Source organism: Carassius gibelio, chromosome A15, assembly GCF_023724105.1.
Source record: "Carassius gibelio isolate Cgi1373 ecotype wild population from Czech Republic chromosome A15, carGib1.2-hapl.c, whole genome shotgun sequence".
Classification (NCBI taxonomy): Eukaryota; Metazoa; Chordata; class Actinopteri; order Cypriniformes; family Cyprinidae; genus Carassius; species Carassius gibelio.
This window is the reverse complement of record NC_068385.1, coordinates 4634392-4657488: the sequence shown is the minus strand read 5'-3', so window position 1 is coordinate 4657488 and position 23097 is coordinate 4634392. Positions and strand designations below refer to the sequence as shown.

At 39.0% G+C, this 23097-nt stretch overlaps 1 protein-coding gene across 2 annotated transcripts in view; it reads right to left on the bottom strand.

Moving 5' to 3' along the window:
- LOC128028982 (amyloid beta precursor like protein 1) overlaps positions 1 to 23097 on the bottom strand; it is a 55331-nt gene that overhangs the window by 11088 nt on the left and 21146 nt on the right. For both annotated transcript variants that reach the window (XM_052616404.1, XM_052616405.1), the window contains exons 3-4: positions 4082 to 4264; positions 514 to 643 (exon numbers count right to left, since the gene is read on the bottom strand). In XM_052616404.1, coding sequence (XP_052472364.1) covers positions 514 to 643; positions 4082 to 4264 — 313 coding nt within the window. The remainder of the gene's footprint in view (positions 1 to 513; positions 644 to 4081; positions 4265 to 23097) is intronic.

Below are 23097 nucleotides of genomic sequence, written 5' to 3'. Positions count from 1 at the left end.
GAAGCTACTATAATGAGAACTGAGGTAGACAGTACTGGCATTAAAAAAGTTTATCATGCATTTTTGAAAATGTCCACATGAGCTGATGTTGCAAATAAAAGAATATAAGAAGTGGGAACAAAAAACAAGGACAAAAGCCCCTCAGAGCCAAACAGCTGCACAAGCGTTACATATTCATCAACATTAGTAATGCACCAACAGATTTAGGATCTATTTATATATTTTTGATTGTGATATAACATGATCGCAGAGTACAATGTACTATAAAATGATGCTTAGGAAATTCATAAATCAAAATGTACATTAACAAGTCTTATTTACAGGAATATATCACCAAAGGAAAAAAGAACTACAACCTAAATGATGATTATTTTTTTTTTAGCTATATGAAACAACTATATTAACACACGATTAATTGAATTACATATGATATTGCTTTTTAAATCTGGTCTATACTGCATTCTTGATGGGATGTCTGTATTCTAAACTGTTCAGGGTGTGTTTGTGACTCACCCAGACAACGGTAGGGCACGACGATGAAGGAGCGGGTCTGACAGTGACCCCAGCCCTTCTTACACCAGCCCGGGATGGTCGCTGGAGAGGAGGCCTCTTCCACATGGGAGATCTGCAGTCCTGGATACATCTGACATACGGTGAGAACGACAGACACAAACACACACACACACACGTGAGGAAAGAGAAGGGGACAGGAGTCAGGATCACAACAGCTGGAAAAAGGACAGGGGAATAGTAAGTTTATCATGCAGAAAACAAAAGAAAAGACAAAGAACAAGGGGGTGAAAAGGAGCGGGACAAAACGAAATAAATAGCACTCCAGGATAAGGGTCCATGGGTGCCGTTATTGCACAATGAACTGTTGTTTCTGAAAATGTAGCTGCACACAGCAGTCTTTTAATATGACCCTGTAGCTAAACAAGCCAGATAAATACATAAATGATGCTTTTTTTTTTTTTTTTTTAGCTGCTGTTCCTTTTTAATGGGAAACCTCTCATTTGACCACAAGAGGGAGTCGTGGAGTCAATCCTGTCTGCTGAGACTGCAGAGCATTAAAGTTAATAAAAGAATGTGAAATACATTTCTGAACTTGGCACTAGGGGGCGTCTGAAACTCATTGCGTAGTATTCCCGAATTTCCAGAGCAATTACACCTCACCTTCAAAACATGTTTGCAGGGGCACTGAGTCATATTGAGTCATCTGTACATTATTAGGATTTATTTATGATTCGAAATATAATCATAAATAAACTGAGTGTAACAAATCACAGACGAGAGGGAGCTTAGGAAAAGAAGGAAAATGGATAGAAATGTATATGTATATCCGGGGATATACATGAGTATTGTCACATTAGGTTTGTTGTTTTACTATATATTTTTATATATATATAGATTTGACGAGACAAGATCAGCCACACAGATATAAAAAATAGTGACATATATTAATAAACCTAATTACAATTAATATTCAAAACTATTGTTCTCTTGTCTTCCAATATTCTGTCCTAAAATATACAGTACAGACACAATACATTAAAACAGATGCTCAACACTCATTGAATAACACTTTTTTTGTCCTATTTCAATTTTATTTTATTTTATTTGCTTATCAGGGACCACATCTTCTAATGAAAGGAACAATATGATATATAAAAAGCATTTATTTTCTTAATAAAAATCATGAAAATGCATAGTCAACCCTTTTCTTCCAATATGCTGTCTTAAAATATACATATAATATATATATATATATATATATATATATATAAATGCTCAACATCCATTGAATAACATTTTAACATTTTAATATTTTCTACCAATATTAAATCTTAAAATAAAATGTTTATTTTATTGTATTTTATTGCGATATTATCTCCTATAGTGAAATATGTATCTTAAATATTTGTATATTTAGGATAACACTAAATAGTGACTTTATGACTAAAGGAGTAGCACACACTGCTTTTCAACATCCACAGTGCGTTTCGACATCCTTTAAATATATTCACAACACAGGACAACCTTGAGTCCATTCCAGCTTAATTATGACATACGGTTCAAATTAACATCATCAAGAATATACAAATACTCTTTTTAAAAAAGAGAAAGATTATTGTTCTGGGTACATGTTTGCATCAAATCTATTCGCACTGGGCTGCAGTGAGTGAGAGTGTAATCTTACAGACATATGGGAAGGGATTATTATGTTCTAAACAAGCTCTGGCAATGAGGACGCGGTCCACTGGCAGACCGCCTGCTAGTCGAAACCTCATTCAGCCAGGAGAATGACATATTCTTTGGCCTCTTCATTCAATTTTGATGTCACACTTGCCAGCTTACGTATACGCCACTTCGTGCCAGGCTAGAATGCAGGCACAATAATGCTTTTAAAAGCCTTTAGTCAAATTAACTGGTTGACTGGTTGAGCCCAGATTAGCTTACAACGAGGTGATTTTATACTGTGGCGGTAGGGACAGCGTGATGATTCAGACAAGGTTGAACAGACGTTGCTCCGCGCTTATAGAGCACAGAGAGAGAAAAACATGCCTTGTTCAGACTGACATCTCAGAATTGCTGTCATGCAATAATACAGGCTCAGATTGATTTCAGCAATGAAATACACACATGAAAAACAGAGGAAAACAACCAGGCCTCATTTCTCATTCCTAATTCCTCTAGATGAGACAACGGCGAATGAAAAACTTGCAATCCTCTTAGGAGTCAGAGAGTACAGTCATATTAGCCGTACAATGCATTTGAGCTCATGGCGTACGGAGATCATAAATCTCCACCGCTGATTGATGGTGAAAAATATCCCCATTATCCCACACACTTAATACGGCGAGAGTTAGAAAGAGATTTGCATCGAGTTGCCTGTGTATGCACATAAACGCCATCTTAGTCTTGTTTTACAATGCTAATATTAGAACAGACTGCCCTCTGCGTTCACCTTGAGAAAATGCTTGAGTGGAGATTGTCTGCAGATTCTTGTGCACATAGTAATTAAACCAATCAGCGCGCGTGCTAATGTAGGTGCGCTGAGTTTGATGTTCAGCGCTTGACTGAAATTAATTACACGAGGCAAACAGAACAGAGTAAAAGTAGAAGAGAACAAAATACAATACGTCTGATAGAATAGAAAAGAAGACTGGAATGTAACAACAGAGCAAAACAAAAACATTGAATGGAATGAAACTAAATAAAATAAAATAGAATAGAATAGAATATAACAATGGAATAGAAAAGACTAAACCAGAAAAGAATAGAATAGAATAGAATAGACTAAAATATAATAGAATACAGCACAAAACAAATACTAAGTAAAACTCAAATAAATACATATAGTTTAAGACAAATTAAACAGGAGAGAACAGAGCACAAACAGAATACAATAGAAAAGAATAGAACAACAACAGAGTAGAATACAATATAATAGAACACAAAAGAGTAGAATAGAATAGAACAGAATAGAACAGAACACAAGAGAATACAACAGAATAGAATAGAATAGAATAGAACAGATCACAATGGAATGGAACAGAATAGAATAGAACACAACAGAGTAGAATAGAATAGAATAGAACAGAACACAACAGAATACAACAGAATAGAATAGAATAGAACAGAATAGAATAGAACAGATCACAACGGAATGGAACAGAATACAATAGAACACAACAGAATAGAATAGAATAGAATAGAACACAACAGAGTAGAATAGAATAGAATAGAACAGAACACAACAGAATACAACGGAATAGAACAGAATAGAATAGAACAGAACATATCACAATGGAATGGAACAGAATATAATAGAATAGAACATAACAGAGTAGAATATAATAGAATAGAACACAACAGAATACAACAGAATAGAATAGAAAATAATAGAACAGAATAGAACAGATCACAATGGAATGGAACAGAATAGAATAGAACACAACAGAGTAGAACAGAATAGAATAGAACAGAATAGAATAAAACACAACAGAACACAATAGAATAGAATAGAATAGAATAGAATAGAATAGAATAGAATAGAATAGAATAGAATAGAATAGATCACCTCCTGGCAGTATGACAGGATCTTGCTGGGCTGGGTGAAGCATCCCTGTCGCCCCTGAGGATCTGGTTCCCAATGTCCACTCTCAGTGTTCATGTGTAGAAGCTGACGGCCACAAAACATGGCAATCTGAGGTTCTGCCAGATGAGGACTAACCGGTTCATTCACCTCCGTCATAGCCAGGGCCTGAGAAAGAGATATGGACTTATAATGCTGATTCAAAGTCAGAATAACCCTCAGTTCAACATTAAAGCATTATGTGCTGTGCATACATGTCAGTGACAGGTGTTTTCTTAGGGAACTAGATTATAACCAAAGCATGAATATAAGTGCTAACCTCAAGTGCCAGTTTATTCAAATGCATAACAATATAGTAAACAAATGCAAGAGGATGTGAATACAGCATGTTTTGCAAACAGAGGACTCTCTTTGAGAAGATATGCAACTTTAATATCTTGTCTAGCATTGATGAAGTTAAAGAACTGAAATTGTTCGAAGTTCAAAGTGGCCTACGTTCATGATAAAAATATGTTAAGCCTGGCTGCCTGTTATTACTGCAAACCAAAGAGCGATAAGAAATATTTGAGGCCAGCAAAAAAAAGAGGGAAGAAGGGTGAGTACAGTTGTTATCACTGGCCTGACAGTGAGGAGGAAATATAACATGGAGGTTCAGTATTGAATTTCAAATTGAGCCAGCAAGCCAGACTTGCTGATAACCCTAAATGCATATTATCCTTCTCCCATCAAACCTGCATGTGTAACTGGAGTACAGGCAAAGACAGCACACTCAGCCGCAGAGGAGCACAGCAACAGCTTTTGTCACTGGATAGCCACAAATATGCATGCTCACCCATCAGGTCAAAATAAAAATGTTAATGAATTCAGAAGGGCAAAGGTGAACTACTATCTTTAAAAGGTAGAAGAGGCTCAGTATTATAACTGTCATTTTTTCGTGAAACAAAGTGTCATTCTTCTCAGTGAATATTTTTTTAAGGTATTTATTCTCTCTGTCTAGTGCCCTTTCGATGATCCCTTCTTGATTATGATTTTCTTTTTGGGGAATGGAAAGCTGTGCATACTGGAAAGTATATGTAAATAGCATTTAAATTAATAAATTCTATAATAACCAAAAACTATAAAAAATAAACATGAATACATAAAAAAACACTATTCATAAATAAAATAGTACTGATGCATGAATAAATATTAAATAATACAATACAAAAAAAATTCTAAAATAAATATTCTTAAATAAAATTGTATTGATAAAAAACATTAAATAATAGTATAAATAAAATAGTATTGATAGAAATAGTATTACTAATCAAAATACAAAAAAATAAATATTGTTAATAAATAAATTAGTATTCATTCATTTTATAAATAAAATACTCAAAATAAAGAAATACTCAAAACTAAATTATATTCATAAATGAAACAACACTGATACAAATATTAACAAATACTACAAATAAACAACATCTTTAAACAAAATAGTATTTAAACATTAGTATTTTTAATAAATAAATTTTTTATAAATCCAAATACTAAAATAAATATTATTAAATTCAATATTAAAAAAAAATCAACTAGATTATACATGCAAAACAAAGTTATGTAATAAAATTGTTAATTTAATTTTCCATATTGAAAATGAAATTGTATAGTATTATGGGATACAGAGGGCCTGCTATAGTAAACTAAGAGTAAATTAAGAGTACGCCATTGAGAACACACCCTCAGTTCCTGATCCGTCTCTCTCACATCACTCAGTTTCTAGTTCATTCATTTCCTCTCTGTCTCTTTGGCAAAGGATGTAGGTATTGATCTGAAATGTGTTCAGTGCTCCTGGAGGAAGGGCCCCGGGGACAGTCACACAGGCAGAGCAAACAGTAACCCTGTTGCTAGAGTCAGATGTTAATACAAGCTCACTGACCACTGGGTCATTTGAGTACATCAACACAGAGCAGGAAGCAAGGGATCAGGCGAGAAGAGGGAGTCTAATGAGGGGAGAGGCTTCATTTCATCTGGTTATCCACCCATTTCACCGGTTAAGGCTTAGTAGCGGTAGCGGGCACACTAATCACTTCTCTGCAGCCAGGAGAATTTTGATATTTCTGTGTTAGTATAATATATGCAGATAATTTGTCCTGTGCCTAGACAAGCCCCATATACAGTAAATATATATATGTATATATATATATATATATATATATATATATATATATATATATATATATACATATATTTTTAAGGCAATTTAATCCAAAGCCTCTTAGGAGATACATAAAAGCCTATTGTTATGTACATAAATAATTCGAAATCAAATGAAATACAACTGAGATATGTTACTTAAAACAAATGGCATACAAAAGAACAATATAAAAAATATTATGCTTTAAAAAAATATTGGGGCAACAATATAAAATGAACATATGCAGGAATCGTCACAGACGGAGAGAATGCGCATTTCAGAGGATCATTAATCTGGGGTTTGTCTGTGCTAGAGTGATTTATCCTGGATTATGTCTAATCTGATAAATTAGAGTCAGAATTTGTATCAGGGTATAGACAGTGAATTAAAGAGAGTCAGGAGTTTACATGAGTCATTGTTTAAAAGTGTCAGACAGAGCTCTCACTGGCTTCACTTACACTGACACACAACCAGCACCATTAATATATATATATATATATATATATATATATATATATATATATATATATATATATATATATATATATATATATATATATATATATATATATATTAAATTCTATTTCACCATTTATTTAAATCTTACAAAAATATAAATTACAATTACAAAATTATATATGTATATATGAGATCATTTTAAAATAGAACATTAATATATACTTTATAAAATACTTTTCTATTTTTACTATACACATTTAAAATATAATTTAAAATACACCTTTAAACAGTAAAATATGATATTCAATTAAACTGAATCAAACTAATTTAATGAACACAAATATATTTGTAATATTCAAATATTATAAAATAAAACAATATAATATTAAGTCTAAATGATATAATTATATATTAATAAATGTGTATTATTCAATTATAAATTATAATTATAAAATTGCAATTCTCTTATAAAACGTTCATATCAAATAATCATTTGAAATGAGAACTGAACTGTGTATACTATCATATACATATTTTTATATATTTCTAATTTAACATTATATTTTTATTTCTAAATACATTGCATCTATGTAATATTTTTAAGATTTTAAATTAAAATGAAAAAAAAAACTATTAAAAAAAAATTGTGTTTCAGGTTACAATGACAACTAAAATCAGTTTTGATTTAGTCAAGCTAGAATAATTTCCTTTTCATCACACATCTAGTAATTTTGATCAGTTCGGTTCTGTGGCCAAGAGAACTATAAGATATTCTAGAGAACTGCAATAATGACTAACGAGGGAGAACACATTGTAACATGATAATAACAGCAGATTCTGTGTGCGTCAGTGCTGTTCCTCTGCATGCGTGGAATCTGAGGGGGAGTGATGCTGCGAGGTTGCATGACTTCTTACTTGTGGGCGGAAAGACGCAATCAAAGCAAAAAAACAGCTTTAAAAGCCTGTCAGAGTTTTTTTACACTCCAAAGCTCGCCACATTTCAATGGCATCCCAACTGAGGGCATCAATCTGGCAACCCTGGCAAAGACTGGAAAGCCGGCGTACTTTAATCTTCAACGACAGAGCGAATGACAGACACACAGCACTCAGGCAACCAATTAGAGCGGAGATGCCCACAGGGAAGAAGAGGGGGAAAAAGAAGGAGAAAGGCAAAATGTGAAAGTGATCAAAGGAAAACCCTGCCTCTGCTGGCCAATGCAAAAACGTTTGAAGTCCTAATTAAAATTTATGAGGAAATAAATATATAAATCGGAGCCATAAATGTACAATAAATATACAGAGCCCACAGGATAGATAGAGTGAGAGAGAGAGAGAGAGCGAGGGAGAGCAGCATTACTGCAGAGAGCTGAGAATAAGAGCAAATGCCATTAGGAGACTGTTGGATTAAAAATGATGAAAAAAATCTCATCAGCTTGAAGGCTTGACGAAACGGTTAGTGCCGCCACTGCAGTGTTTGCAGTGCACACACACACACACACACACACACACACAAATATTCAGATTTAACCCTGGTGTCATGACCTTGCACTTATTCATCGCAGAATTTCAGCTGTCGATTAATCAAGTGATCTGCTGGTGTCGCTATTATTTTTGAGTAAAACTGATTCTTCAGTTGAAAATTTCTGACATTTGACACAATTTCAGTACAGATTATATGGAAAAAATGATTTCCTTGAAACTTCTGTTTATATAAAATATTATATATTTTTTTCATTCAGTATCTGTGTATTGAATGCATCATTATTGTAATTGTTTTTTTTTTCTAATTATAAATATAAGATTTTAACTACTGTATGTGTGTGTATATACAAACATATATATATATATATATATATATATATATATATATATATATATATATATATATATATATATATATATATATATATATATATATATATATATATATATATATACTGTATATGTATGTGTGTGTGTTTATATATGCAGTGCTATTTTAGTATTTAGTATTATTCAATTTTTATTTTTATTATTTATTAATTGATTAAGTTAAACGAAAACTAAATGAGAAAATAAAGAACAAATATCTGAACTAAATTTGTTTATATATTTTATTTGATTTCAGCTAACATTTATTTTATATCAAGTAACGATTTATTTAAATTTTTTATTGATAAAATATGTCATATACTGTATTCATAATGCCTGAATACAAACATCAAAATTATTTATGTTGACAAAAAAAATCAATCAATGAATGAATCAAATACAGTAAAAAATTAATTAAAAATGAGAAACATGATACATAGTTTTTGGGCAAAACGTTAAACTAATTGTGATTTAACATTAACATCTAAAAAAATGTTTATATTAATGCATCTCGAATTTAAATAAAATGCATTACACAAAGTGAGACTTTGGTAACATAAAAGATGATGCTCATTTAAAATTCTTTCAAATAAACAAATCATTTGTGTAGAATCTATTTGATTACATTACACTAAATTGAAACAAACACATGCATTTTTACATACCCTGACGTGTATCTACACTTTAGCTCACACACTGAGTTACAGCAATGCCTGGAGGTATTAGGACTGATTATTATCAGCCAAACTGGTGTTTAGAGATTTCTTTAAGACCTCTGATGTGGTTTAAAACAGGATGAACCCAGGCGTGGTATGGGACCGGCACCTCTATCTCCTAAAACTAGATAATGGGATGAGATAATTATTGTTTTTATTTTTTTAACAGGAGGAAGGTCATAGCCACATGGGAGACTTCCGGACATTTGAGAAGATAACCTGCCTACACACATTTTCCAGCTCTTAGTTCCATATGCACACATGGCACAAACACACACTCAGAAACACACACGGTGAAGATCAATACCCAGAGCTGTTGTACAGTCCTACTCCTTCAATCGATATCAGTGCATCAGGAGCCCCGAGGTCTGATCTAAAACATGCACACACACGCACATACAAACAGGAGGCTTGTTATATGCCAAGTCTTTCAGGCTTAGGCCAGATCGCATTCTGGGAAGAGCAGATATGCACGACTCTGTGATGTGCATCATGCGATTAATTCACACAGTCTGCTAAAACCTGAGCCAGGTTACACAATGTGTGACGTCCTCCATCCAAAGGAGAAAAAAACAACTCTTTATCCCTCGGATAAAAGAAGAATCTGTAAGTGTTATTGTATTGGGGATGACAGAGATGAATGCATGCTCACATTCACTACAAGGTATTTAAGACGCTGCCTTTTATCTTGGTTGTTGATGACAGATGCCATCAGTCTTGAAGCACTCCACGGGTTAAAGTGGAAGGATTATGCTTAAAGGGATAGTTTAAAAAAAAAAAAAATTCTGTCAGCACATGCATGGTTTTCCAAACCTGTATAACTTAGTGTTTTTTTTTTTTTTTTTAAGAGAGAAAAAAAAATCTGTAATCTGTAAAACATTTGTAAAGAAAAAAATTTTTTTTTTTTTTTAAATGGAATAGAATTTCACAGTATTAGCGTTTTTACCAACCCCAAACTTTTGAACTGTAGTGTATATTTAAAATTGACTAAACTACTGAGACTAAATCATTTTCATTTACTACTGACTTACATTTCAGTCTGTTTCTCATGGAGGTACATCGTTTGATTTTAGAAGACTTGTAATAAAGTGCACAAGTCATATAACCTACTATTCTTTCATTATACTGACAAAAGTGGCTGGCAGATTCTTAAAACCTGATGTGCTCAATATAATAAAGAAAGAAAATGATACAGGTGTAGGTTTGGAGAAACACAAGGCTGGAGTAAATATTTGTCATTTTTGAGTGAAAAACTTTTCTGCAAGAGGAGATTCAACTGCAGTAAACCACATGATGCATGTAAACACCATCTAATAGCAGCTTCCCCTGCAGATAGAAGCTACAACACTGCATTATTAGATACAAAAAGGAAGCAGGGATATTGGATCGGGTTTAATTTTTGCTCTGAGGCAAACAGGGAAATTAGCAAGAGATAATAATGAAAAAAAGAACATCAAAAGATTGATTGAAATGTTTTCCAGGAGTAAAGAAAACATTTTGCAGTACGATAAAATAGCATTCACATGTCGCTCGCAATGGAAACTGCAGCATTTCATACAAAGTCTTGTTAAAAAGAAAATCCCATCAATGCAGATTCAGCCATTGTTTCGTTTTAATCGACCACGGCTAATGTAATTAGATTACGTTCTGATCCATTCCATTAAGTTCAGTTCAATTCAGTTCAAAAGCTTTATCCATTACCTTTAAAAACAGAAAATTATATTTGACGCATAATGCAAGTCACAAGCTCCATTGTAATGCTATTGAAAAGCTCCATTTGATTCCTGTACGCTCTTGAACTCTAACATGCAACAGTCAATGATTAAACCCTGTTAAATGGCTGTGACTACATTCACAAACCACACAGGTCCATTTAAAATGGATTTGCTCTCATTCACTGCTGCTCACGCTCCATCTGTACAATGGAAACTTAAGATTTTATCATGCAAAAGGCCCTGCGCTCACAGCTCGAGCTATCCAAAAGAGCGTGTGTACTTGTTTTTGGAGAAATATGTCATGCTTGATTTTCCTTCAAGTCAAAGTGAAGTGCAGCAAGCTGTACGTTACCTACAGCTCATTGAGGAAGAGAGCGAGGGTTCGCCTTACCCAAATAAAACCCCTCAATCGGACAGTTAGAGCTGGGTGTATTCCAGAGCGAGTTCGACATAGAGGAGGGAAGGCAAACACAGCCAGACATTCACCCACACAGATACACTCAAATGTGTTTGATTTGGCTCTAGAGCTCAACCAGACTTGGAAGCAATGACATTTACTCTAAACAAACTAAACACACACACACACACACACTACACTTAAGAGTGAGAACAGACCATCTTAAACCTAGAAAGACCTTTATGCTACCATTAAAACGTTTGGAGTTAGTGGTTTTGCTTTTGTGTGTTTTTTTTTTAGCACAGATGCAATGAGGGTTCAACAAAAATATTAAGCGGCACAACTGTTTTCAACATTGATAAAAATAATGATAAAAATGTTTGTTGAGCAGCAAATCAGCATTTTAGAATGATTCCTGAAGGATCATGTGACTCTGAAGACTCAGGTAGGCCTAATAATGCTGGAAATTCAGCTGTATAATGTATATTATTACTGTTATGGTGTTAAAACCAAACAAACATGTGAATATCAATAAATGTAATAATTTTGATTCCTCTAAGTCTAAATTAATTAAAGCACTTCCTTTTTAAAAAAAAACCTTCCTTACATCAAAGTTATCTCTACAGTAGCTTTATTTCCGTCACACTGTTTTGATGTACATTTTAAAGCATCGCATAAGAAATGAGTGATGGAAATCGCAAATTTCTGAATAAAATAAAGTAAAATAAAAACACCTTAATGTGCAAAAATGTTTTTATGCTCGCCTGAGGTGGTTTTTGACTTCGGGTTCGAGTTGCCTCCATATTCATCAAAAAAGTAATATGACTTTGTGCGAAGAGACGGGATAAGTTGACTAACCAGTGGACCGATCTCATTGCACATCATCTGAAATGTTGTTTCGGTCGTTCTGCGATGCCCGAGCAAAGTCTGCCATCAAAGTATTTATGCATAACTGCATCCCTGAATTTATACGTCTGTCTTCCCAAATAGCTGCTCTGAAAAGCAATGACCACATTTATAGCAAAGTAAATTGTTATATATTGTCCCCTTGGAATTATAAGGTTCTATCTGACATTTTTGTCAAAATTGAGTTATTCTGTGACAATTTATTTACATTATGTGATGTTTTATTTTAAGTTGTTTTATTGAAAAAACAAAAAGGTTCTATCTACAGAAGTCTATGGAACACAAAAACTTTAAAGCTCAATATCTCAAAACTACTCAGATAGAACCTTATAATTCCAAAGGGACGATATGACAATTATTAATTTCAGTAGCTTTTCCTACTTTTCTTAGTGATATTTAATGCCAGTTTATCAGTACGTGATGATTTATGTGATTTTATTCCTATTTCGGGCATACGTTAGATTCACAATTTTGGATGGAAACATAGCTACTGAGTGCTTAAAGTCAATATAAAACAGCAACAGCAAACATTTTTTGGTTCCATAATAAGATAGTTAACAGGGAAAACGGGATATTCAATAGAATAAAACGAAGCTCCTACATTTCCTTAAGCTATTACCAGTCACGATTACCGAATTTTGTTCTTTGGAATAACATTCACCCAATAAATCACTCTAGGAATGTGTATTACAGTATATTAACAACCATGTTTAAACAAACACAAAACCACCCCATATTCAATCCAGCTTCCCCTGAGATTGCATTCCAGCTGTTTGCAGCAACAGTTCATTCAATAACAGTGTCCTGCTTTCTGATTAAATATTCCACTCCGGGTGCTGCTCCTGGTCGTGGATGCAGGATGACATCATGCCTGGCGATGATGCAATCGTGCAGAGCTGCTGGGTAAGTGAGCAGAGAGAGGACGCCAGTTCATCATGTGTCACCTTTTAACAAGTCAACCTTGTTTTAATCCATCAGACCACCCTGCAGTAAATACGGAGCGTATGGTCTGTGTGTGTGTGTGGATCCTCTGTTCATTAGAGATCCCGTCATCTCCATCTGTACCCATGTGTAGTAGGATGAGCCCATACACCATGCATCAAATTATATATATATATATATATATATATATATATATATATATATATAATTTTTATTTTGTATTTTTTGGATGTTATCGCAATAATGTGGCACTACTGCATGATTCCTCCACACCTTGAATGTAGACCAACACATCAGCGTTCATCTGGTGTATGGAGATACCTCAGTAAGAAAATATATGTCATATTGAATTTATGCTAATAAAAATGAAGTTCTGTGGGATCAAAGTAAAGTCTGTTGAATGCACAATGAAAAAATAATAATAATTCACAAATAAATACAAAGAACTGGCAAGTAACATTATATATGAAATTATTAAGTAGTACTGAAATTGTATTTTCTTGTAAAAAGTAAAAAATCTTTGTTTTTACAATGGTGAAGGTTAATCTGATCACCAAAATATATTTTAAATATATTTATAATCAAATTAATTTTGATAAAATGCAAGCATACACGGAGATGGACGAACTATACCTATATAACATATAAAACGAATGAAAAGTTAAAACAGTGAGAAAGCAACTAAGTTTCTATTTTTGCTTCTATAATTTATTTTTAAAATATATTTTTGTATATTGTATGTTTTTTTTTATATAATTGTTACCTCTGTCACTCATAAATACTTTTATTTTACTTGTATACTTGTATAACACACATTCACCAAAAAAAAAAAAAAAAAACCCTGGAAAATGAAATTTGATTCACACAAATCAATCAAACCCTTAGCTGCTGCAGGTCCCAGGAGTTCAGCCAACTCTTAAAACTGAAAATTACACAACAAGCTCCGGCATGTCAGGCAGTGTACCTGGAAACGCTTCTTCCTTTGGCTCAGCGGCACAGTGGGCTTTTTGCCGCAGATTTGGGGAATAAATAGAAACAAACATGTGCAAAGCTCTAGCGTGCGCTTACACAGAAACGTCTTTCTGCAGGACAGATGGCCCTAATAGTGGGTTGCTGGCCAGCTCTCCGGCCCCCCTCCACCCTTTCTCTCTCTGGCTTTCTGCTGATCTCAACCCTCCGCAATCTGTCTTCCTCTCCCCTCCTCTCTGTGTCGCTCTCCCCCGTCCACCCCTCCCCAAAGTAATACAGCCCCTACAAGATTTGGGTGCATTTATCATTGTAATCATGCTGATTAATTATTCAGTGCTCAGCTTCATTTGCCTGCCAGCCCTTGATTAGGAGAGCGTAGAGTCAGCTGGGTCCACCCTGCTCTTGGATGTGGAGAAGCTTGATGAAAGAGCCCGGACAGTCTCGGTTCAGTCAGAGCAACAACCACTATTAGATTCTGACGCTAATTGTGTGCCCCATGCTAATTGCATGCTGTAATTAATGTTAGCGAAAGGCAACGAGCTGTGGAGCCACACATTCTCACACTTGGCAGGTGTGAAGGATGGACAACACAGCAGGAAATGAGATGTCACGGGGCAAACAGTTCAACATCACTTGCTAAAACGATTGGCCAGTTTTCATACTGGTTTATGCTGGTTTAGTTGGTGGATGAACACAATCACATGGCAATTCATAACTATTTTATATTTTGGTGAATTGACTTCTAATTCATATGAATTTGTACAATCTGCTTACTATGTGAATAAGCATGTGAATCTTACAAATCTGACTTATTTTTCTTGCAATTCTGAGAAAAATCAGAGTTGTGTGATGTTAACTATGATATAACTTGCAATTCTGAGAACAAAAGTCAGAATCGTGACATAACAACAACAAAAATGTCACTATTGCAAAGAAATAAACTCAGAATTGCGAGACATTAGCTAAGAATTTGCAATTAGGAGAAAAATTCTAAACTTTTATAATTGCGTTAAAAAGTCGCAATTACCTTTTTATTTAAATTTTTTAATCCATAGCAGAAAAAAAAGAATTGGAAGATGTAGAGATATAAGATATAACTCGCAATTCTAAGAAGAAAAGTCCAAACTATGTGACATAAACTCGCAATTCTATGAAAAAAAAAAAAGTAATTATTGCAAAGATATAAAATTGTGAGAGGTTAACTATGGTATATCTCTCTGTTCTCAGAATTTTGAATTGTGAGATGTAAGCTTGCAATTCTGCAGGGAAAAAATATCATATTTTCAAGATGTTAACTGAGATATAATTTGCAATTAAGAGAAAGAAGTCTGAAATGTGAGATATAAGTGCTAAATTGTGAGGGGAAAAAAGGCAGAATTGCGAGATAAAAGGTTCCGAATTGTGTGACATAAACTCGCAATTCTATGATAAGTCTTACACTATACTAAGATTTGAACTCAGAATTGCGAGATGTTAACCAAGGTATATGTCACAGTGTCTGGGTTGTTGTTCCCCGGGGTTCCACTAGATGTCCTCCTTCTCACGGTGTCTGTCCCAGATCACTTCCTGTTCCCTTATATGGTCACCTTCCTCCTTGTTACGTGATTGATTGTTCACCCCACCTGTCTCCTGTTTCCCAATTATCCTTCTGTGTATAAATACCCAGTCTGTCTTAGTCTATGTTACGGAGTCCTTGTTTGATGTCATTGTGTTTCAGGTCCATCAGTCTTGCTTTGCCTTACCCTATGTGTCTCATTCTCTCGTTCCACCAGACTTCCTCTACCTTCCCGTTCTTCCGAGTTCCCCGTTTCATCCGGTTCCCTTTTTGTTTGATTTGTCTCTCATGACTGTTTATTTTGTATTTACCCCTCTGTTTAAATAAAACCCTTACCTGCATTTGGATCTACCCTCTCTTTGTGTTTTCCCAATACCAATCGTGACAGAAGGACTCCGTCATGCCTAGATCCAGCGGTGTGGGATTTCGAATCGGTTCCCCAGCCACCATGGAGGAACGGAGGGGGAGATTCCGGAACTTAATCACCCTTCATCAAGAGGGAAGTGAGGTGGGTGGCCTGGCGCAATTGTTTTGGACTATGGCAGTCGGGCTAGGTTACAATGATGCAGCACTAAAGGATTTATTTAATAATTGCCTGGATGATCCTTTACCTCAATGGGAGATGAAGGGGTTAGAGATACTGGACTTTTGGGGGTTTACCAATTACCTGCACCATCGTGCCCAGTGGGATGCAACAACCACACCAGAGTGTCCAGACAAGGCTGCCAGCTCAGCCCCACAGCACAAGATGGCCGCCACCCCAACCCCACAGCACAGGATGGCCGCCAACCCAGCCCCACAACCCAAGATGGCCACCAGCCCAGCCCCACAGCCCAAGATGGCCGCCAACCTAGCGTCACAGCCCAAGATGGCCGCCAGCCCAGCACCACAGCACAAGATGGCCGACTCAACGCCACCGACTCCCCATCGTAGAGGGCGGAGGAGGAGACAGGCAGCTACTGGTCCTCAGGACCCGAAGAACGTTCCCGAGCGGGCCGCTGCCGTCCATGAGGCCATGGTGGTCTTCCGCTCCGCCCTGGAGGGCTCTGGCCTTGACCACACGGCTGTGGTGGTCATCTGCTCCGTCCTAGTGGACGCCTCAACATGTCCTTCATGGACTTATGTTTTGTGTTTTTTGAGTTCTGTTTCTGTCTGTTCCTTTTAGTTTAGTCTGGACACTCTGGTGTGGTTGTTGCATCCCACTGGGCACGATGGTGCAGGTAATTGGTAAACCCCCAATTACCTGCACCATCGTGCCCAGTGGGATGCAACAACCACACCAGAGTGTCCAGACAAGGCTGCCAGCTCAGCCCCACAGCACAAGATGGCCGCCACCCCAACCCCACAGCACAGGATGGCCGCCAGCCCAGCCCCACAACCCAAGATGGCCACCAGCCCAGCCCCACAGCCCAAGATGGCCGCCAACCTAGCGTCACAGCCCAAGATGGCCGCCAGCCCAGCACCACAGCACAAGATGGCCGACTCAACGCCACCGACTCCCCATCGTAGAGGGCGGAGGAGGAGACAGGCAGCTACTGGTCCTCAGGACCCGAAGAACGTTCCCGAGCGGGCCGCTGCCGTCCATGAGGCCATGGCCGAGGCCGTTCCCGATGCGGTGCCCGCTAATGTTCCGGAGGCCGAGGCGGTGCCCGATGCTGTTCCCGAGGCGGAGCCCGATGCAGTTCCCGAGGCGGTGCCCGATGCAGTTCCCAAGGCGGAGCCCGATGCAGTTCCCGAGGCGGAGCCCGATGCAGTTCCCGAGGCGGAGCCCGATGCAGTTCCCGAGGCGGAGCCCGATGCAGTTCCCGAGGCGGTGCCCGATGCAGTTCCCGAGGCGGTGCCCGATGCAGTTCCCGAGGCGGTGCCCGATGCAGTTCCCGAGGCGGCTCCCGAGGCAGTTCCCGAGGCGGTGCCCGATGCAGTTCCCGAGGCGGTGCCCGAGGCGGTGCCCGATGCGGTTCCCGAGGCGGTGCCCGAGGCGGTGCCCGAGGCGGTGCCCGATGCTGTTCCCGAGGCGGAGCCCGATGCTGTTCCCGAGGCGGAGCCCGATGCTGTTCCCGAGGCGGAGCCCGATGCTGTTCCCGAGGCGGAGCCCGATGCAGTTCCCGAGGCGGAGCCCGATGCAGTTCCCGAGGCGGAGCCCGATGCAGTTCCCGAGGCGGAGCCCGATGCAGTTCCCGAGGCGGAGCTCGATGCAGTTCCCGAGGCGGAGCTCGATGCAGTTCCCGATGCGGAGCTCGATGCGGTGCCCGATGCAGTTCCCGAGGCGGTGCCCGATGCAGTTCCCGAGGCGGTGCCCGATGCAGTTCCCGAGGCGGTGCCCGATGCAGTTCCCGAGGCGGTGCCCGATGCAGTTCCCGAGGCGGTGCCCGATGCAGTTCCCGAGGCGGAGCCCGAGGCGGTGCCCGATGCTGTCTCCGAGGCGGAGCCCGATGCAGTTCCCGAGGCGGAGCCCGATGCAGTTCCCGAGGCGGAGCCCGATGCAGTTCCCGAGGCGGAGCCCGAGGCGGTGCCCGATGCTGTCTCCGAGGCGGAGCCCGATGCAGTTCCCGAGGCGGAGCCCGATGCAGTTCCCGAGGCGGAGCCCGATGCAGTTCCCGAGGCGGAGCCCGAGGCGGTGCCCGATGCTGTCTCCGAGGCGGTGCCCGATGCAGTTCCCGAGGCGGTGCCCGATGCAGTTCCCGAGGCGGTGCTCGATGCAGTGCCCGATGCGGTTCCCGAGGCGGTGCCCGATGCGGTTCCGGAGGCGGTGCCCGATGCAGTTCCCGAGGCGGTGCCCGATGCAGTTCCCGAGGCGGTGCCCGATGCAGTTCCCGAGGCGGTGCCCGAGGCGGTTCCCGAGGCGGTGCCCGAGGCGGTGCCCGATGCAGTTCCCGAGGCGGTGCCCGATGCAGTTCCCGAGGCGGTGCCCGATGCAGTTCCCGAGGCGGTGCCCGATGCAGTTCCCGAGGCGGTGCCCGAGGCGGTGCCCGATGCTGTTCCCGAGGCAGTTCCCGAGGCGGCGCCCGATGCAGTTCCCGAGGCGGTGCCCGATGCAGTTCCCGAGGCGGTGCCCTATGCTGTTCCCGAGGCGGTGCCCGAGGCTGTTCCCGAGGCGGTGCCCGAGGCGGTTCCCGAGGCGGTGCCCGATGCGGTTCCCGAGGCGGTGCCCGATGCGGTTCCCGAGGCGGTGCCCGAGGCGGTTCCCGAGGCGGTGTCCGTTACAGTTCCCGAGGCGGTGACCACAAGGCCGTGGTGGTCTTCGGCTCCGCCCTGGGAGACTCTGGCGGTGACCACGAGGACGTGGTGGTCATCCGCTCCGCCCTGGGGGACTCTGGCGGTGACCACGAGGACGTGGTGGTCGTCCGCTCCACCCTGGGGGACTCTGGTGATGACCATGAGGACGTGGTGGTCTTCCGCTCCGCCCTGGAGGGCTTTGACTTTGACCACAAGGCCATGGTGGTCTTCCGCTCCGCCCTGGAGGGCTCTGGCCTTGACCACACGGCTGTGGTGGTCATCTGCTCCGTCCTAGTGGACGCCTCAACATGTCCTTCATGGACTTATGTTTTGTGTTTTTTGAGTTCTGTTTCTGTCTGTTCCTTTTAGTTTAGTCTGGCCCTCCGTCCCTCCCCCTGTACCTCCTCCGGTCCTCCTCCCTCCTGGTCTCCCGGTTTTATGTATCATTTCTGGTGTTTGTTCCCCTTGTGTTCCTTTTCTGGCCCTCCGTCCCTCCCCCTGAGCCTCCACCTGTCCGCCTCCCTCCTGGTCTCTGTGTCATGTTTTGTCTTTAAGCGTCTGGTAGCCGCTCCGTAGAGGGGGGGTACTGTCACAGTGTCTGGGTTGTTGTTCCCCGGGGTTCCACTAGATGTCCTCCTTCTCACGGTGTCTGTCCCAGATCACTTCCTGTTCCCTTATATGGTCACCTTCCTCCTTGTTACGTGATTGATTGTTCACCCCACCTGTCTCCTGTTTCCCAATTATCCTTCTGTGTATAAATACCCAGTCTGTCTTAGTCTATGTTACGGAGTCCTTGTTTGATGTCATTGTGTTTCAGGTCCATCAGTCTTGCTTTGCCTTACCCTATGTGTCTCATTCTCTCGTTCCACCAGACTTCCTCTACCTTCCCGTTCTTCCGAGTTCCCCGTTTCATCCGGTTCCCTTTTTGTTTGATTTGTCTCTCATGACTGTTTATTTTGTATTTACCCCTCTGTTTAAATAAAACCCTTACCTGCATTTGGATCTACCCTCTCTTTGTGTTTTCCCAATACCAATCGTGACAGTATAATTCTCAGGTAGGAAAGTCTGAATTGTTAGTTTGTTAGTCTTTTTTTTTTTTCTGTGGTGGAAAAGCTTGTGCCCCAGTGATGGTTATGTTTAGGATTTTGGAAGTTATGATTACAATTGATACATTTTCGTACAACATAGGAGAAACGAAGTCATAGTAAACCGATCAATAGATCTATTCATATTAACAATTGAACAGAATCTTCAGGATTGGGTCACTTACCCTTCTAAGCCAACTAATTACGTAGGTGATTTTCAAGTGTGTATCATTCAAATTTGTACGATTCACATTCTACGAATTCACATAAAATTGTCATCTTGTAAGATAATAATGTTTTCCTGTGCTATCGGGTTGTGTAGGTCACCAGCATCAAAATCTTTTCCCAACACTATTTATTTTTTACTTTTTGTGTTACGTAGAAGAAACATTTGAACAAATGATGACCATTTTCTTGTTTGAGTCAAACCCGACAAAGCCAGCGAATTATCTGGTATAATGGTGATATATATATAAAAAAAAGAAAGAAAAATAAACAATTGTAACATAAAGCAATAAAAAATCTTTAAGTGATAGTCCAACCTAAAATGAAATTTTCAGCCTTTATATGATTTCTGCAGAACGCAAAAAGGAGATATTTTATGATATGTGTTCTGCAGATAGAAAGGATGTCATACTTCGAACTACATGATAGTGAGTAAATAATGAATGAATTTTTTGCGTCCTTAAAAGTACTGGTGTTCGATAATAAAAACCAGTAAAGCAAATGAATTAGTCATAACCCGAAAAGTTTACTCAATGAATTACTGTGCATTTGTGGGCTGTAAATTCGTGATGTCCATGTCCTGTGTCACTGTTTTAATACCACGTTTTGTGAAGAAGAAGCCATGATGCGTAGCTGGAGATCTCCCACGTAGCCTGTGAGTTAAACCACAAGAATAGTCCTACTGGTCTGAGAGGTTTCTACACTCCCACATTAGTCCAGATGGGCACCAGCAGCGAGAGGTGAGTCACTGTCAAACCACACAAACACTCACCAGACCTTAAATAACCGAGCACGCTCCTAATATACAAACAATCTACAGGACCAGCAGGGAGAATGTTGTTTTTCTGCATTGAGCCGTTGCCGCAGTGCATTCGACTGAGAAATGCGTCTGACTCAGAGAGTGATGTATGACTAAACATTCCACTTTCAACAATCTCCTGTCAAACTCTATTTTTTCTTTGTTGCTGTCACCCGCAGTTCCGTTCCTTTCCATCATTAAAGCTTTTTGTCCATTCCCCCCTCGAAAGTGGGCTGCTCCCTTTTTATAGCTTAATTGCGAGAACATCAAGGACGACATCAAGCAATCTTTTTTTAACAGACAAAGAGGCCTTTTCATTTTCTAAATTCAATAACTTCTATTCAGATTGAGGAACAGTTCATAGATGACGGCTCTCGGTGAGACACTCAGTTTTTGGGGTCTTTCTGATGAACACACAATGTGCTGCTATCTCTCTCTTTCTCTCCAAAAAAAATAAATAAAAACCCACTAGTCAAGCATAATTTGTACAATTACAACTAAGTCTAGCATGACTCAAAAAGCATAGAACAAAGGCAAGATTCCGGTGGGAACTGTGTGAAATCTTTAACTAGCACTTTATGACATTGCAAGAACAGAAAGTCTGACAGTTAGAACTAGATTTTGGCATTTCCTTAAGAAAACCCTGTGCAAAACTAGCTGTCATTATGTTCCGAGTGGTTTTTAGAGTGTGCTAATGCAAGTTTATGGGATTTTTATTTTTTTTATTTTTTTGGCCTGTTTTATTGTCCACAAAGCAAATCTAAAAGCACTCCTCTCATAAATAATCTGCATGCTGCATGATTTGAGGCATCATTCATGCTAGCAGTGCAAGCTGTATAGAAACAGTCATACACCACAGTTTAATACTTCTTCAGATAAATGGCAGTAAATACTACCTCAGTCATTAGAACATTATAACCATTATTGATTATTCATATATGGTCTTGATTTTGCACGCGAAAAAATACAATTATAATAAAATTATATGCCATATATTTTTCAAGCACAACATTAAATAAATAAATTGTTTATTTATATATAGATACACACACACACACACGCAATATATATGCGATATATGTATTATTTACACCATCAACACCCAGAGATCATAAAAATTACACAATCATTATCTTCCATTTATGTTGTATCCCTCCCACAATTTGTAGTTTGATGGAATGAATCACTAAACCCCTGCTGTTATAGCTTAAATAAAGGAAATTGTTTGCAAAAGGAGTGACAAACAGCATATCACTGTTGTACTGAGGACAAATGATTCATATTTCATAAAGAAAACAGCAATATACTCCAATTTTACCAATATTAAAACCACAATAGTCTACCCCCAACCACATGCCATTCAGACTGTATAATGCAAGCGTTTAGAACGGAGGATATTCTTTAACTTACACTTAAAAAAAGCAGACTGGAAAGACTTGTGGACTGTTGTTTAAAGTATGTACTTTATACCCGATGCATGTTCAAATTAAGCTCACAGCATTATTCTGCTCTTATATTACTTTTATTTTCTACACCCTATTGTGTCAAAGGTGTTCAAAATGCCAAAAATAATACGTTTTCTTTAGCAAATGTGTCACCACAGTACTAGGATGTTATTCTAAAAATGGCTTATTTGCTCAAGGATTATCTGGTTATTTAAAATTTAATAGAACACAATTTCTGATTCTTTATTTTTATTTTTATTTTTTATCACAAACTAAGCTAATTGCAAAAAAAAAATGTATACATTAATAATTTTCTTTGTCCATACATGCAAATCCAGATTTAGGCCAACTCAGGTTACTTGCTACTATATATGACAGAAAATAAAAGTTTTAAAAATTATACAAATGTTTAAATTGAACGGATTATACAGCACTGAAATCTTTCTTCTAATGATGCCAGCTGCACTAGAGAAGTTTGCGCTTTCTGACTCAGAAAATCTGCCATTTTTCGAGAGGCCTCAGATGACGCAAACCCGTAGGACGTC